Source organism: Oenanthe melanoleuca, chromosome 1A (assembly GCF_029582105.1).
Source record: "Oenanthe melanoleuca isolate GR-GAL-2019-014 chromosome 1A, OMel1.0, whole genome shotgun sequence".
Taxonomy (NCBI): domain Eukaryota; kingdom Metazoa; phylum Chordata; class Aves; order Passeriformes; family Muscicapidae; genus Oenanthe; species Oenanthe melanoleuca.
The window spans coordinates 17,641,821-17,656,711 of NC_079334.1; the positions used below are offsets into that span (position 1 = coordinate 17,641,821).

The 14,891-nt window shown below is 38.8% G+C and overlaps 1 protein-coding gene across 13 annotated transcripts in view; it reads left to right on the plus strand.

Annotated features, from left to right (window-relative positions):
* Nucleotides 1-10,878, plus strand: part of MYBPC1 (myosin binding protein C1) — a 66,933-nt gene extending 56,055 nt beyond the window's left edge. For 8 of the 13 annotated variants that reach the window (XM_056481999.1, XM_056481995.1, XM_056481996.1 and 5 more), the window contains 5 exons: nucleotides 141-280; nucleotides 1,993-2,152; nucleotides 3,254-3,390; nucleotides 4,276-4,462; nucleotides 10,164-10,878. In XM_056481999.1, the coding sequence (XP_056337974.1) occupies nucleotides 141-280; nucleotides 1,993-2,152; nucleotides 3,254-3,390; nucleotides 4,276-4,462; nucleotides 10,164-10,264 (725 nt within the window). In that variant the 3' untranslated portion in view covers nucleotides 10,265-10,878. Of the gene's footprint in view, nucleotides 1-140; nucleotides 281-1,992; nucleotides 2,153-3,253; nucleotides 3,391-4,275; nucleotides 4,463-6,738; nucleotides 6,798-8,236; nucleotides 8,277-10,163 lie in introns of all 13 variants that reach the window. The other 5 variants (XM_056481997.1, XM_056482008.1, XM_056482004.1 and 2 more) reach the window with 3 other exon arrangements.
* Nucleotides 10,879-14,891: the final 4,013 nt, after the last annotated feature.

Here is a 14,891-nt window from a genome sequence, read left to right on the forward strand (position 1 = left end):
TTGGAAAGTTTTATTTTGCTACCACCTATTTCTTCTGCCTTTTTTTTTAAGAAAGAGATAGAAATCAAACTAATTGGAACATGTGTGTGGTAAAAAGTCAGAGAAAGCAAACAGTAGAATATATAATATTTTCATTACAGATCGCCCAGGCCCACCAGAGGTTGTAACTATTGAGGATGTCTGGGGAGAGAATGTAAATTTATCATGGAAACCACCGAAAGATGATGGCAATGCTGCCATTACTGGGTACACTATTCAAAAAGCAGATAAGAAGAGTATGGTAAGTAATAAGGAGCTGTTTAAAAGCTGGATATACTAATAAATTCTCCCTTTAAAAAAATAAAAAAACCTTACATGCTTAAAATTATGAAGGTGGACAAAGCATTGATTTATCAGCATTCAAAAAAATCTCTAAAGGATTCTCTAAAAACTCTTAAAATCTCTTCTTCACTACAACTAAAGCCTAGAAATGGGCATATTTTCAAATTATCCCAAAAAGGAAGACTAATAAAGGACAGGATAGGTGGATTTGAGAGAAGTAATTCTGCATTTTTCCTTTGCCTCAGGAGGGAAAGCAAAACCTTAAAATATTAATTCTGAATTCAGTAGGCTGATGCCAGAATAAAAGTGTACCATTGCTGCTGTTTCCAAACCTGCAATGTCACACTGTGTGAGTCATTGCCACTCCTTACTACCCATGGCAAAACCCATAGGTAAGTCTGAAGCCACTCTGAGATCTACAGATAAAAAATGTAATACAGAAATATTTACTATTTTCATTAAACTAACAAAAATTTTAATTTTACACTTTCTTAAAAGACAATAGTCAGATTCTCAGATTTAGCATTTACTGTAAATTTAAACACTGGAAATCTTGGGCAATATTTTGGGAGCTTACTTCTCCAAGAAAATCTTTTGCTGTCCTCTCCTATCCCTTATATTAATATGTTGATCTCCTTCATGGTCTGATAAATACATTATTCCTACCATCTTTGTTTTTTTTTTTTTCCTCCCTCTCTTGAGACTGTAAGAAAATATGGTCTCTGGTACAGTGACCAGAACACTGTCCAGAACAATCTAAATTACTGTGACAAGGAGAAAGTAACAACAGCAAACGGGATCTAGGGTTCTGTGTGACATGGATCATTCAGGTCACTTTCCTCACAGTATCTGTGGTGGTGCATTTTGCAATTCTGGCACAGCTGATCTTCTACCAAAAAAAATCCTGTTTTCCCAAAGGAACTTTGGCTCTTAAAGTTGACCAAATATTAATGCAAACTCTGGTACAGGGAAGTCAGCACAAATTTGTCTTTAGAAAAGCTAGAAAACTATTTAGGGCAGAGTAAAGAAAAGCAAAAACATTGCTGTGGTCATATTGCACTTTATAATAATTGCATTTTTAGCATTAACCTCTTTCATCTCAGATTGTTGTTTAGGTATTGTGTAATAGGACAGAATTCACACATCCCGTTACTGCTGCGAGAATAAAGCACTAAAACCCACTTGCCCTTCTCAGCCTTTAGATACCAGAGGACCAGCAGCACAGAACTACATTTCTCACCAACACTCAGGCTGTGATAGAAGGGGCAGATTAGTGCAGTCGCCTCCTGTGAATGCATATTAGTGCAGAACAGCCCTTGCTATTGCCTTCCCCACAGGAAAGCGGTTTTGTTGTCTGCAACTGTGCTTTCTCTGTCAGCAGTGTGGATTAGGAATGAAGGGGCCTGCCTTGCTCACACAACACAACATCCTAAGATGAGCCCTTCCAGCTGCCAGTGTGACAATCCAGCAGGGTTCACTTTGCATTCAGCCCTCACCGCTCAGCAGTGAGCTCTGCAGCACTGCTATTATCACTCATCTCATTATTAATTATTGTTAGCTCTATTCTCTTCAAAGAAGAACCTACTCCAAGAAGCTTGATGACTCTTGCAGTGGGTTCTGGGAGGCGCAGGGTGCTGGGGGGAGCTCACCCTGTGTGTCTGTGCCTTCCAGGAGTGGTTCACCGTGATCGAGCACTACCACCGCACCAGTGCCACCATCAACGAGCTGGTCATAGGCAACGAGTACTACTTCAGGGTCTTTGCTGAAAACATGTGCGGCCTCAGCGAGGATGCAACCATGACCAAAGAGAGCGCTTTGATTGCAAAGGATGGTTAGTTAATTACCCATGCCTCCAGGGGGGAAGGGGGTGCTCAGGGGCTGGAAGGTGACTAGAGGTAAAGGCTATTTCTCTAAAGCATCCAGAGGCACTCCCAGCCCCAAGGCCAGGCACAACAGCCAGGGCATTTCCTCTTCAGATTCCTTGGTTTGTCCACATAACTCATAGCCACTGCTTTTAATCAGGAGTGGGACATTTCTCTCACGTTCTGACATTTTCTATGATCTTGGATCTCAGACTCACATCACCACTGGCACATATGAGAGAGCTGGAGAGGAATAAAGCAGCTGTTCTGTTTGAAGCAGTGGGTCACTGCCCTCCACTGGAGACTTGGCATCAGCTGTGCTCCATTTCAGGCAGCATGCAACAGAAAAGCATAATAACCCTTGCTTCACATCTCTTGAGGGTGGGGTTGGGCAAATTCTGATTCTGCAGTCAAAAATCCCAACATTTCAGAAGATGTCAGTTGGAAATGGCACTGTAAACTTAAAAAAATGACAGAACTTTCCTATGGAAAGGAAATTCTAAAAACAAATAGCTTACAGGAAGAAAATCAAAGCAGTTAGTCTGCAAGGAAGGAATACATGACTGCCATGCTGCAGAGGACAAAGAATCTGTACAACCCACACAGCCAGGCTGAAGGACTCTGGAGTCACAGGTATCTGTATTGTCAGTGCACTGTTTGAAGCAGAAAGAAAAATGGGTTTTCAGATACAGAGACAGTTTAGAATCAGAACAATAATAATTGGCAGCAGAGTGAACAAGGCTTGCCAAAGACAGGCATCCTGCAGTACATGGTTCAGGAGCCATCCTGCTCTGTAGCATGCAGGGCATGCAGGCACAGACACAGAATAAACATGTATTGCTTTGTGTACCACCTGCTCAGGAAGCAGAGAAGCTCTCAGACATCACTGCCATAGCATAACCAAGTAGTCACTGTGCATACCCACCTCCATCCTCTGCAAGTGCAGTACTGGAGTCACACTGGTACCTAAAGCAGTGCAGATCACAACTGACTCCGTAGGCATTTAACATGTTTGAGTGTTTAGCCACCTGCCAACCCTCTTTCTATAACTGTTTAATTTCCCTTCACAGGTAAAGTCTACAAATACCCAGTGTACGATGACTTTGACTTCAGTGAGCGGCCGCTGTTCACCCAGCCCCTGGTGAACACATTTGCTGTGGCTGGTTACAACGCCACCCTGAACTGCAGCGTCAGGGGCAACCCCAAGGTACAGCACAGAGCTCAAGCACCACAGAGTTTAACCTGGCAGCAAAAATTAAACCCCACTTTTGCCATTTAACACATGAGCCAGGCTGAAGGCAAACAGACAGGCATGGGATCTAAAGAATACAAAAATAAAGGAGCTGCTTACCTATGCTACAGGAGCTACAACAGTTAATGCACAGATAACTCAGTAAAGGGCAGAACCTCAGGAAAAGGTTGGGCTTTGCTGGGACTCTGACTGACAACAGCAGTACAGTTAATATATCAGTAGAAGTTGTACTAAAATAGAGCCATAATTATTCTATAAGGAGCTAATTATCTCTAAGTAAGCACATTACAGGAATGCTCTGGGTGCCATGTAGTTTCTCAGACCCATTGCATGATGTGTCTTGTGGTTTATTTTGAATTGTTTTCTTTCGAGATCCTTTTCTCTGGTGTGAGAAGCTGAATTGGCATAGTAAAATGAGAAATCCAGAGTGCTGTTCACCCTTCACCTTCACAGTTTCTGACTGTGCAAATTACTGTGGAAAACTATGTTTTTACTACTGACTTAGAGCAATTGGATGCTAAAAGCAATGATCAGATATTTGCTACCATTACACAGTCCTTGTATTGAGAACAAGCTTGTACTTGTGACCTTAATTAGGTGATAAGAGCTGCACTAAAAAAAAGTGCTAAAAAACAGATGTATGATGCAGCCAATGCTTATCTTTGAGTTAAGATTTACAGTTTCCTTTCTATCACTGCTTCATCTTTTTTTTATCATATCCGGATTACTCAGCTTTAACTGAACACCACAAAACAGGGGATAAAATATTTCAGTTCACAGGTTTGTGCATTTGGGCTTTCTCTTTTTGTTTGTGTTTGTTGTTGCTGTTTTTTACCACAGCCCAAAATAACCTGGATGAAGAACAAAGTGGTCATAATGAACGACCCGAGGTACCGAATGTTCAGCAACCAGGGTGTCTGTACCTTGGAGATCCGCAAACCCAGCCCCTACGATGGAGGCACCTACACCTGCCGAGCCGTCAATGAACTGGGAGAGGCAGAAGTGGACTGCAAACTGGAAGTAAGAGGTAAGGTCTTTAAAACACTGCAAACACTCTCTATGCCTGAGCACTGTCTACAGAGCTGAAAGGATGCAAGGCAAATGCAAAAGTGAGTGCAACTTTCCTGGATTAAATCAGTAGCTCTGTTAGGACAAAGTAATACTGGTTGCTTTCTTTTGTTTTGTTTCCATTAATGGATAATTTTTATTAATTTCAGGCAGTTTAGAATTAACTGGGATACCATGAATAGCAACAGGACTTGGATAGGATGAGGACCATATTTTTCAGAGTATTACTTCCTAGGAAAAGATAGGGTCATATTTAGCTGGACTAATTCCCACCAAAGGCTTAGGTTCAACTGTGGAATAGATTAAGGGTTTCTCAAAAAATTATTCTGAGGTTATAAGTAAGGAAAACTGCTTAAGCCAGCTGAAAGGAAGTGTACAAATAAGGAATTCAGAGGGAATTTAGGTGACATCAATATGGCTTTAATTACATTACTTCCATCATGCTAATCTATAACGAAAACCACATTAAAAATTTTTATAGATTGCATTGTGTTTATTTTGCATTTCAATTTCCATTTTCTGTATTTTCTAATGTCTCTTGTCCCACAGCTCAGATATGCCAGCAAGAAGACATTTCAATAAATGTTTGGTTTGCGTTAAGTTGAACACTTAAATAATGTAATGAAAACATGCCTAATATATTTCTTAGTTTTTATTTTTAAGATACTGCCTTTTAAAGGTGATATCCTCATCCTGGAAGTAAGACTGCTTTCCTTAATCACAAGCAAACTTTCTATTTCACAGCATAACAGAAGACCTCAACACCTGAGAAGGTTGCTTTGCCTATTTTTTTAAACTAAAAAGCCAAGTTATGTTGCTAAGTAAACACAGCAGCTGAAGCTTAGCAAACCAGGATAAGCTCAGGGCTTGCTCTAGGCAAATATAGCAAATTACTCTTAAATAGCCAGAGTACAAAGATATCATTACATCTTATTTCTCTCTTCCATTGACTTACATGTTGATTTATCATCCTCTTAAGTTTCCCAGCCTGTTTGTTCATTTAGGAGGGCTCCCCAGATGACTGCTCCCCATGCTGACGCAGAGCAGAGAGCGCGGATTTCTGACTCGCTGGAAACGAACTGCAGTGTGTGTGTGTGTGCTTGTTTTCACATGTACAGCTTTAAACTGGCTCAGCTTTATTCCAGCAAGGAACTGTCAAGGTCTGGATCTGTAAGATGATGAAACAGAGTTGAATGGTGTCTGAATAAGACTCACAGGCTCAAGGCTCTGCTGCCTATCTGGTGAACATACAAGCTATGGTGCTGTTACTACAGATAGTAAGCATGACTTACTAGTAAGTCGTGCTAGAGAGCTCTATGCCATGCAAGAGTCTTTACTGTAGCAAGCTATGTTTCCTTCTGCTGACTAGAATTACTTTTAGCCATCTCTGACATATTAACTTAAATTATTGTGCCTATATAAATGCTCAGCCCCAAAAGTATCTCAACAGCCTAGGATTTCAGAGTGTGCATAATATTGGAACAACTGACTAGTTAGGAATTCTCTGGCTATGTTTACTATCAATATACTACAATTTTCTACATTTTTATCCACTTCCTTACACTATTTTAGGCATAAAATTAACCCTCCTAGTTGTTGCTAAATGCAATGCTCATTTCCTGAAAACATTTTAGTGATACTTATAAGCACAATTAAAATAATAAAAACTTATTCTGTCCTCATAAGAGGTTTTTCATATACTGATGTTATTTCAGACACACAGTCTTTTGTTCTTTGACTTTAAGTTTGCTGAGTGAATTTAAAGGTGGAAGTTATATGACCTACTCATTACAATTGCACATATAGTGCAGTTCTGTAAATGTGTTTGTATTAAAAGTCATGTAATAGATGACTCTTTCTCATCTATCTTGAAAGATAACAACACATGCAGAATCTCATTACAAAAAATACCGTATAGATTTTTGAGTTTGTTGAAATAGATCCCTAAATTTGGCTCTAAGTCTCCCATTGCAAGCACTAAAGAGCTGATTCCTTGTCAGCTTCACTGAGGTTGATGAAAAGAATAGGCAAGATGCTGCACTTTTTCATCATGGAATAAACAGCTTTGGAGAACCTTTACCTTAGAAGTGCTATAAAGGTTGGTGATCACTCTAATAAGAGGTTGGTGATAGCAAAGTTGCTGTACAAAAATTTTTATTTTTAAAAGGTGTTAAGATCAACTGGGAACAATTTCAAATGTGAATAAATGCCACTATAAATATTCTAATTCTGCAGTGATCTATCATGGAGTAATTAACCCAGGAGAACCACTCAGCTTGGCGGGGGATAATCAGGTTTATACTGCGCGTACTCCTCTGGACATTCCATTTCATTCCCACCCTCTCTTTCCACATGCAAATGCATTTTCTGCATGCTAAGTGTGTATTTCTTTGCTTTTTTTAGATTAAACTAGACAGAGTCTCATGGCATACGTTGTCTATGTCACATGAGCAAAGAAGGCCAAATTAATCAAGACAATATCCAATCATATGGATATTTAATATCAAAATTACTGAGGTTTTAGACATGTTTCATAAAAGTACATGTATCTATAAAGAATTTATTTAGTGACTGTGAATATGTTTGGCCACAACACTTAGATATTTCCAGGAGAAAGAAATATGCATTCAAAAAAAACAGCTCTCAGTTTGTAGAATTATTGAAAGACCAGAAGCATCATAAAGTCATTTGCTGAACTTAAAGGGCATTCTTTGTAACAGAATACTCTGGTTACAAACCAGTGCTCAGAATGATAATCCATGCCTGAACTTAACCTACTGTTTTTAAAGATGAAATCTTGATTAAATTACTTACAAGCAGAAAAATTTTACTTCATTTCCTTCATTTCTTCTAGAGCTTATTTTACATTCAAGTTCATTTGGGTTCAGAAAATTTTACTTCCTATGGAAATGTCTCTTTCCTTGGAATCTTGCCCAGATTCAGAATATTAACAGTGCAGTTCTAAAATGACAGTGATGCCCAGAAACTGGTCTGCAATATATTATGCATCCAGACTTAAACAGTTTCAGTCCTAAAACACATTAGATCAGACTGGATTATGTTTCTGCAGCTTTTGAAGTATTGGGGTATTTTTCTTATAAGGCTACAACAGGTATGAAGTTTAGTGCTTTTATAGACATAGATAAGCATATATCTGTGGGTGTTTTATAGAGTCTAAATATTTAATTAAATGTAAGGGCTACTACAGAGTAAATAGCATGCTTTAGTAATGTAAATGTGGATATATGACAAAGTACATACTTTAGTGAATAGGTGTGTAATTAGCCTGTACTTGATTATTTTGCCTTACAGAGTTTCAACATATATATATATATGCTTCAGTGTTATGTGTGTGCCTTTTTCTCCCCTGGTGGAAAATACTATATATATATACATATATATATATATGTGTGTTAGCTTCTTTGAAGCTACATTTGGAAACTTTTATCATGAATATAATTTAGTTCCAATCTGTACTTTAGACTAATTAGATGTTTTTATAGTTACTTGTACCTATTAATCTAGTTTTTACATATTAATGATAATTTTGAAGTGGAACTGGATCCCTACCTTTTACTCTTCATGTGCTTCTATTCCCACATATTTTACATGACTAAGGATTAAATTATCACCTTGACATAATTGTAATAATAATAATAATTTCACTCAACATTTTCTCTCCACTTTTGTGTTTGCAATTAAATTGTTACTTCTCTTTCTCTCTCTCCCTTAGTTACACAGTAAGGATTTTTGAATGTATATTGTCATCTAAGGTAAGCTTTCATATGGTTCTTGCATATGAAGCTTATGTCTGTTTATACGTCATACAATGTTTGCCTAGTATGGCATGATTTTCATTATGTCACTTAATGAAAATGTATTTATAAGTTAGCAGCATGATGGTTTTAAGGCATATAAATTCAGGGTTTAGTAATTGCTTGTTATGGTAATTCTTAGTAGTACATCCCATATCTTCTAGTGGTGCATGTTTCAATGGAATTTAACAGTGCATGACTTAGCATGAATAATTAGCAAGAATAAAATGCAAGTAATAAAAACAGCATTATGTATTTACAGCAAGTTACTTTTTATAGGAATATGCCTCTACATAAACAAAATATTTATTCCAGCGTTAACTTCTTTTAAAAATGAATGATTCGGAGCACAACTTGCACTCCATGAGCTGAAAGAATGCCAAAAAGCTGAAAGAATGCCAAAAAGCATGCTTTTTTTTTTGTTTTTTTTTTTTTTTTTGGTCTGTATTGTGCATCTACCTAAGGTTGGGAGCAAAGTTCTGCCACAATGATGATGTTAAATGAGACAGCACAGTCTCATAATCACTAGTAACTAATAGCACTTTAATTGAATAATCCTTGTGTTAATAAAGGTGTTAAGTTCGTAAAAATCTGAACTGAGCATAAATGTTGTATGTAAGTATCAGCTCAATCACATTTAGCTGAAGCACTCAGAGAGTGTTATCTTCACCCTGGCAATGTACTTTTGCTTTAAAGCTTTTGGTGTGCTCCAGAAAAAGCTCAGAAGGTAAGTGCAGCTATCAGTGGGTGGTTTGCAACTTGCAGAACACAATATTCATGCAGATTTGTAAAAGGAACAGTAATGGCATATAGCTTTCTTAAAGCAATTTACACCCTTTGGCTGGAGAAAGGGCAGATTTTAAAATTTTTAGCAAAATATTTATATTTTTCCTACTGTTTCTTCCAAATATCATTTCATTTCAATGAAACTAACAAGAATACTCGTGTTTAATTCCCATGGCTTTTATTTCAGTGGCAGGGGGCATCCACAACCTCTATGGACAATGTATGCCAGGGCCTCACCACCTTCACAGTAAAGAATGTCTTCTTTGTACCTAATCTACACTCACTCTTTTCCAGTTTGAAGGCACCACCCCTGGTCCTATCAAAACAGGCCCTTGTAAAAAGTCCTTCTCCAGCTCTCTTGTAAGTTCCCTATAGGTATGGGAAGGTGCTCTCAGGTCTCTCTGGAGCCTTCCCTTCCCCAGGCTGAACAACCCCAACAAAAAGTGGAATTTTGAAGTGAATTTAAAAGCAAATCCAAAATGATTCTTCAGACTTCCCCAGCAGATGAAAATTTTAGCTTTCATCATCTCTGTCTCTGGAGACTGTATCTGAAATCCTGGCTTTTTAAATATGATTCTTTCATATATATCATCCCACTTGTTATTTTCAAGCAACATGGTAAATATTTTGCTAAATACCTAGAAAACAATTTTAAGACACAAAACTAGAATAAACTGAATATCTCTGCATGTTTTCCACAATGTTTTCTATATTGTTCCCCCTGCACTGACTTCCATCTTTGACCATACTCCACCTAGTGTGATGGAAAGCCAGGAGTGTTATTTGAAGTGAAGATTTTCATAAACTATTGCATGTGGTGAGATAAGTTACTGAATATATGATACCCTAGAAAAGAAATTCACCCTGCACAAGAGGACAGGTAAGGTCTGTATAGTACCAATTAAATAATGGTTCAATGTCATACTGGACTTTTGAGCAGGGCTGGATTTTCCCACATCTCAAAGTATGCAATAGAGACTGAGTAAAACTTGTCACTTATGCCAGAGAATAAAAGTGCAAATCTGCAACCTGAAGATTACCTCTTTTCCTTGTTTGTAGGTGGGCTTTCGTTCTTCAAGCTATTAATGGATGGAGTGCCTCCGCATATCATTGACTCGTATATGCGTGAAGTGCAGGCAGACAAAACTGAAGGGAAGTGAGAGTCCGTCCACAGTGCTTCCTCCCACTGCACTGGAAGCTGGTAGCAGAATAACATCATTTTAGTTCTTGCAACGACAGAAAAACATGTGTGGTGGGGGATTTTATGACTTTTTTTTCCCCTTAATTGTCCTTTTGTTTTCCCTACCTGCTCTTACTGAAAAGAAAGAATACGCATGGATTGCTTTGAGGTTGAAATGAACTGAAGACAACACATGTTTTGTAATGTTCAGCTTTATTTTCTGTTTGATATCATGTTCTGTTTCTTAATGAGGAAAGAGGGGAAGCTGTGTAACAAGCATAAGGAAGCAGTCAGTCTGTACCCAGTGGTACAAAGCATATGTTTCTCAGACTGGGAGTACATGGGTTAGCCAGTAGATGTGCAATAAGATCCTTGGAATACATACCTCTGATAATGTATCTTATTCACCTGAGAATTGTTTAACAGAATATGGTTTTACTATAATGTAACTAATGCATATGTAATTAATGATCATTTAAGCTGGACATATCTTCCTATAGAAGTTTTGATTTCCTAAATCTGAATCATTTGTCTCTCAACTTAATTGAAATAGTTTTATTTAATGTACAATAAACATGAAGTGTTTAAGATCTATTAAGTTCTTGTTTACTTTTTTTCCCTGTCTCATTTTACCACATTTCTTGTTTTATTTCCACTTACAATAAAGCAGGAAATTGTGCCCACCATACAGAGTGGAAAACAGTGGGTTTACACCTTAAGATACATGACACTGAATGTGAGTGGAGATAAATGCTGCAGACACATGCAACATTTTATCTCTGCATTTTCTATATTTTAAGCGTGATAAATGCCAACCATGATGGCTTTCACCATCCTGGATCCACTCCCTTTCTCCAGGAATTCATGGAGCTCTCGTAGCTATCACATCAGAAAAGGGACTCAGCACTGGTGAGTTCACTGTGCATGGCAAAAGTGCCTGAGCTAAGGTAGAATGGCTACATTTCTTCTCCAACTGCAGCATCATTAACCTCCAAGTTCTTTAGGAGAGGGGGTGATTTTCCCTCAGTCTCCAGCAAACCCTGAAGCATGTGAGACACAAGGTCACACATATTTTGGCCAGCCTGTCAGTTCTCTATTGCCCTGTCATTCATTTACCAGTTCTCACTCTGGCTGTACAAATAGGGCAGGTTATGTGCTCACTGGCTAATGACTGATCTCCAATTATAAAGATAAAGGCCTACTGAAACCACCAGTACATCACAAGATGTTTATTTGATGTCAGTGCATTTTCAAACATTCAGAAGTCAGTAATTATGCAATGATAAAAGAATGTGTTACCCTGAACTGCAACAGCTGAAGTGGTGTTTTCACAGTTGTGCTCCTACTTATTTTGCTTTGGGGATCTGAGTGCATTTTCTCACTTTGTTCTACGAATTTTACTCTGAGAAATAGATAGATAGATTAGATAGATAGATAGATAGATAGATAGATAGATAGATAGATAGATAGATAGATAGATAGATAGATAGATAGATAGAATCTCTTTCTTTTCTGCCTTCTTTTTATCTTTGTGATTTCTTCTGTATTGCTATTTGTGCAGGGAGGCAATTCTGCATTCCCAGTGATTCTGGACACCCCCTCCCATACCCCACCTGCATTTCACTCTGCTTCTGCCAAAATCAATCCTCTCCTACACATTCATTCACACCTACATGTGAAAGAAAGCAATACATTTACTAGGAAGAGAATTTCATACACGATTAATAATTTCTATTTATTCTCTATCTCACCAGTGAATTGAGATTCCCTCCATCTATTCTGAAGCACAGGAAGCTGCAGGAGAAGGTCAGTTTGATTAAATGCCACAGAGCTTTAAGCATTTAAGCACATGGCCCTCATTAAAGTAGTATCTGTCTGATATAATCAGCACCAAAAGCTATGGTTATTGTGAATTTGTGCTTGTCAGTAAGCCCAAAAACGAGGTACACAGCAATCTGCACTTTGCCTGAATAACGTTTACAGTTTCAAGGTTATGTTTATCTGCCTCCTCAGTCTTAATACCCCACACATAATAAGCTGGAAGCCAGCATAACCTCAGTTTCTGCAGGCTCTCTGTGGATGGAATTAGCTACTCTAAGTTCTCCCAGATGCCAGCGCTGTTGAACGACAAGCTGAACTAATCTCCTTTTCCCTGTGTGAGCAGTAGCCTTGTACTCGGTGCCCTCAATTCCCCTCCTCGCGTTGCCCAGCATTTGCCATTGGCCATCCCTCGGGCTGGGATGCACACGCCAGCAGGAAGCACAGGGCGCCGGGCCGTGGGTGGGACTGGGAGGAGGGGGCATTAATGTGCTCTAAATTCAGACTGCAGCGAGCAGCCACCACTCGGGATTAAGAGATAACCAACTTTCAGAAAAATGGTTGGATGCCGTGGGACAAGCACGGGTTTCAAGTGATTTAAAACAGGCAGCAGAACCATATCTAGAGAATAACAGAAGGTAAAGTTAGGATTTATTGCAATTTGCTCTGTAGGATTCTCCAGGGATGATATTTGATGGATGTAATAGTGACCAAACCCACAGAGGCAGGAAAATGTTAATGAAATCTGCAGTTACTTAGAGGGAATAGAAGCAGCAGAATATCATGCTGTAAAAGATGTGACACAATGCTCCCAAGAAATTTCTCCAAAGCCACAGGGACTTCCAGGTAATTAATGAACCTGGAAAAACCTAGGAGTAACAGAGGACAGCTAATACACGTAAACACACATAGACAGACACACAAAGATGAATCAAAATTAATTTAAAATTTTTTCATTTATTTTTAAGGAAGACGGAAGAAAATATTTGGTTTTTCTCTTGGCTTGCTTTCTTTGTTCATGGAAGCTTATCTGGCATATAAACGCAGAAATATAGCTCCATTCTCAAATTGGTGTATGTGGAGCTTGATATGGGCACTGCAGTTACTCATTAGCATTGAAAGAGCACAGCTACTGCCAGCACTTTTCCCTTACTGAAAACAATCTCACAAATATAAAGGAGAGGAAAAACAAAGAGACAAGTAATCTTTAAAAGATTATTTAAATTGGGATATACTGTTAATGTCTTTATGGAGAATCAGAAATTTTAAAAAGTATTCCTCTTATAAGATATATTTCAACCTGAACTTCTTTTCAGGGGAAGAAAAGAAAAATATAATATTGGTACCTTTTACAGAGCATTGTGAAGGGACCCTAACTTTATGAGTCTTTTCTTGCCTTTTGAGATTCTGGAGCAAAAGGCATTCTATTTTAAGCACAGTGTACTTACTATCACTTGACTTTCATGTCCTGCTATCCTGACTGACAGGTAAAGCTGCTGCTTTGGAAGCAAAACTGTATCCTGAATACTAAGGAAGAACTGGACAACTAAACATGCTGGACTTAAAATTCTGTGTTTTCTTATTTTATGCTTTGCAGCTGAATACTTTTGAAATTAAAACAAACCGCTCCCCAAGCTCAGTGATAAATTCAGTAGGGAATCTCTTTTAACGTGACCCTTGCTTTTTATGTCAATTACTTTCTCCTCCACTTCTTTCCCTAGTTTCTCTTCTTTTCCTCCAGAGCTTGAGTTTGAGCTTGAGCTTCTATCCAAAGAGCTTGAGCAATCTCTCCATAAATACCAGTTCTATTATGCTCATTGATCACAGTGATGCACAGGATATTAAATGAAACAGAGTTTTACCTTCTTCCAAATGTAGTGATTCCAGTGGACTGGGGATCTGACTCGTGAATCTGTCAGATTTCCTTTTGCCATTCTCTAGTTGGCTGTAACTGAATCTTTCTTTACTGTGTTATGCGCTACCTTCTCTTCTGCTGGAAGTTCCTATCCCATCTGCTTTGGCCTCTAATGGCAATTGCTGCATCATACTGATTTTAGTGACCTGTACATTTAATCAGCTGATGAATGATGTACCACTTGGACTGTACATAGCACATTGTGGGATTTGGAAACCATCATTTAACATGTGTCAAGCATTCCTGACTCTTGCAATAAAGAAACCTTCTCAAACACAACTTTATCAGTTGATCAGGTCACTTTGACTAACAGAAAGCGTCTCTGTCCAGGAAATTGTAGTGTCTGGACAGAAAGCTGCACACTCTGGCTCACAGTGGAGCAACTTTAAAAAAGAATTTCTGATACTAAGAAGATGCCATTGCAGGCTGTATTTTTCACTTTCTACTTCAGCTACACAGCTTTTCCTTGGCCTCACTCAGAAACCACACACCTTCCTGGAGATTCAGGGATGCACGAATCCTTCACATGACCAATTCAAATAAATTGATGTGCCACAACTTCTGAAAAGGCACATTAGTTTTGAAGCACCTTCTCTAAGCACGTCAAGGAGGTGAAGTAAGTCCTTGTAACACCGTGTGCAGGTGCTCCGTGACACGTTGAGACCGGAGCTCTCCAGGCAATGGGTCTCCTCCGGGTGGTGGAGGGATCCTCGGGCGATGCCGTGTCCTGCCGGCAGCAGGGAGGTCACCTGCTGCTCAAACGCTGCCTTTATGCTTCTCTCCAGCAAAAATCCTTCTGGCCACCTGCTGCGCGCACCGCCGCTAGAACACGATAAAACTTGTTGAGGGAAATAAGCCGAGCGAGGGAAATCAC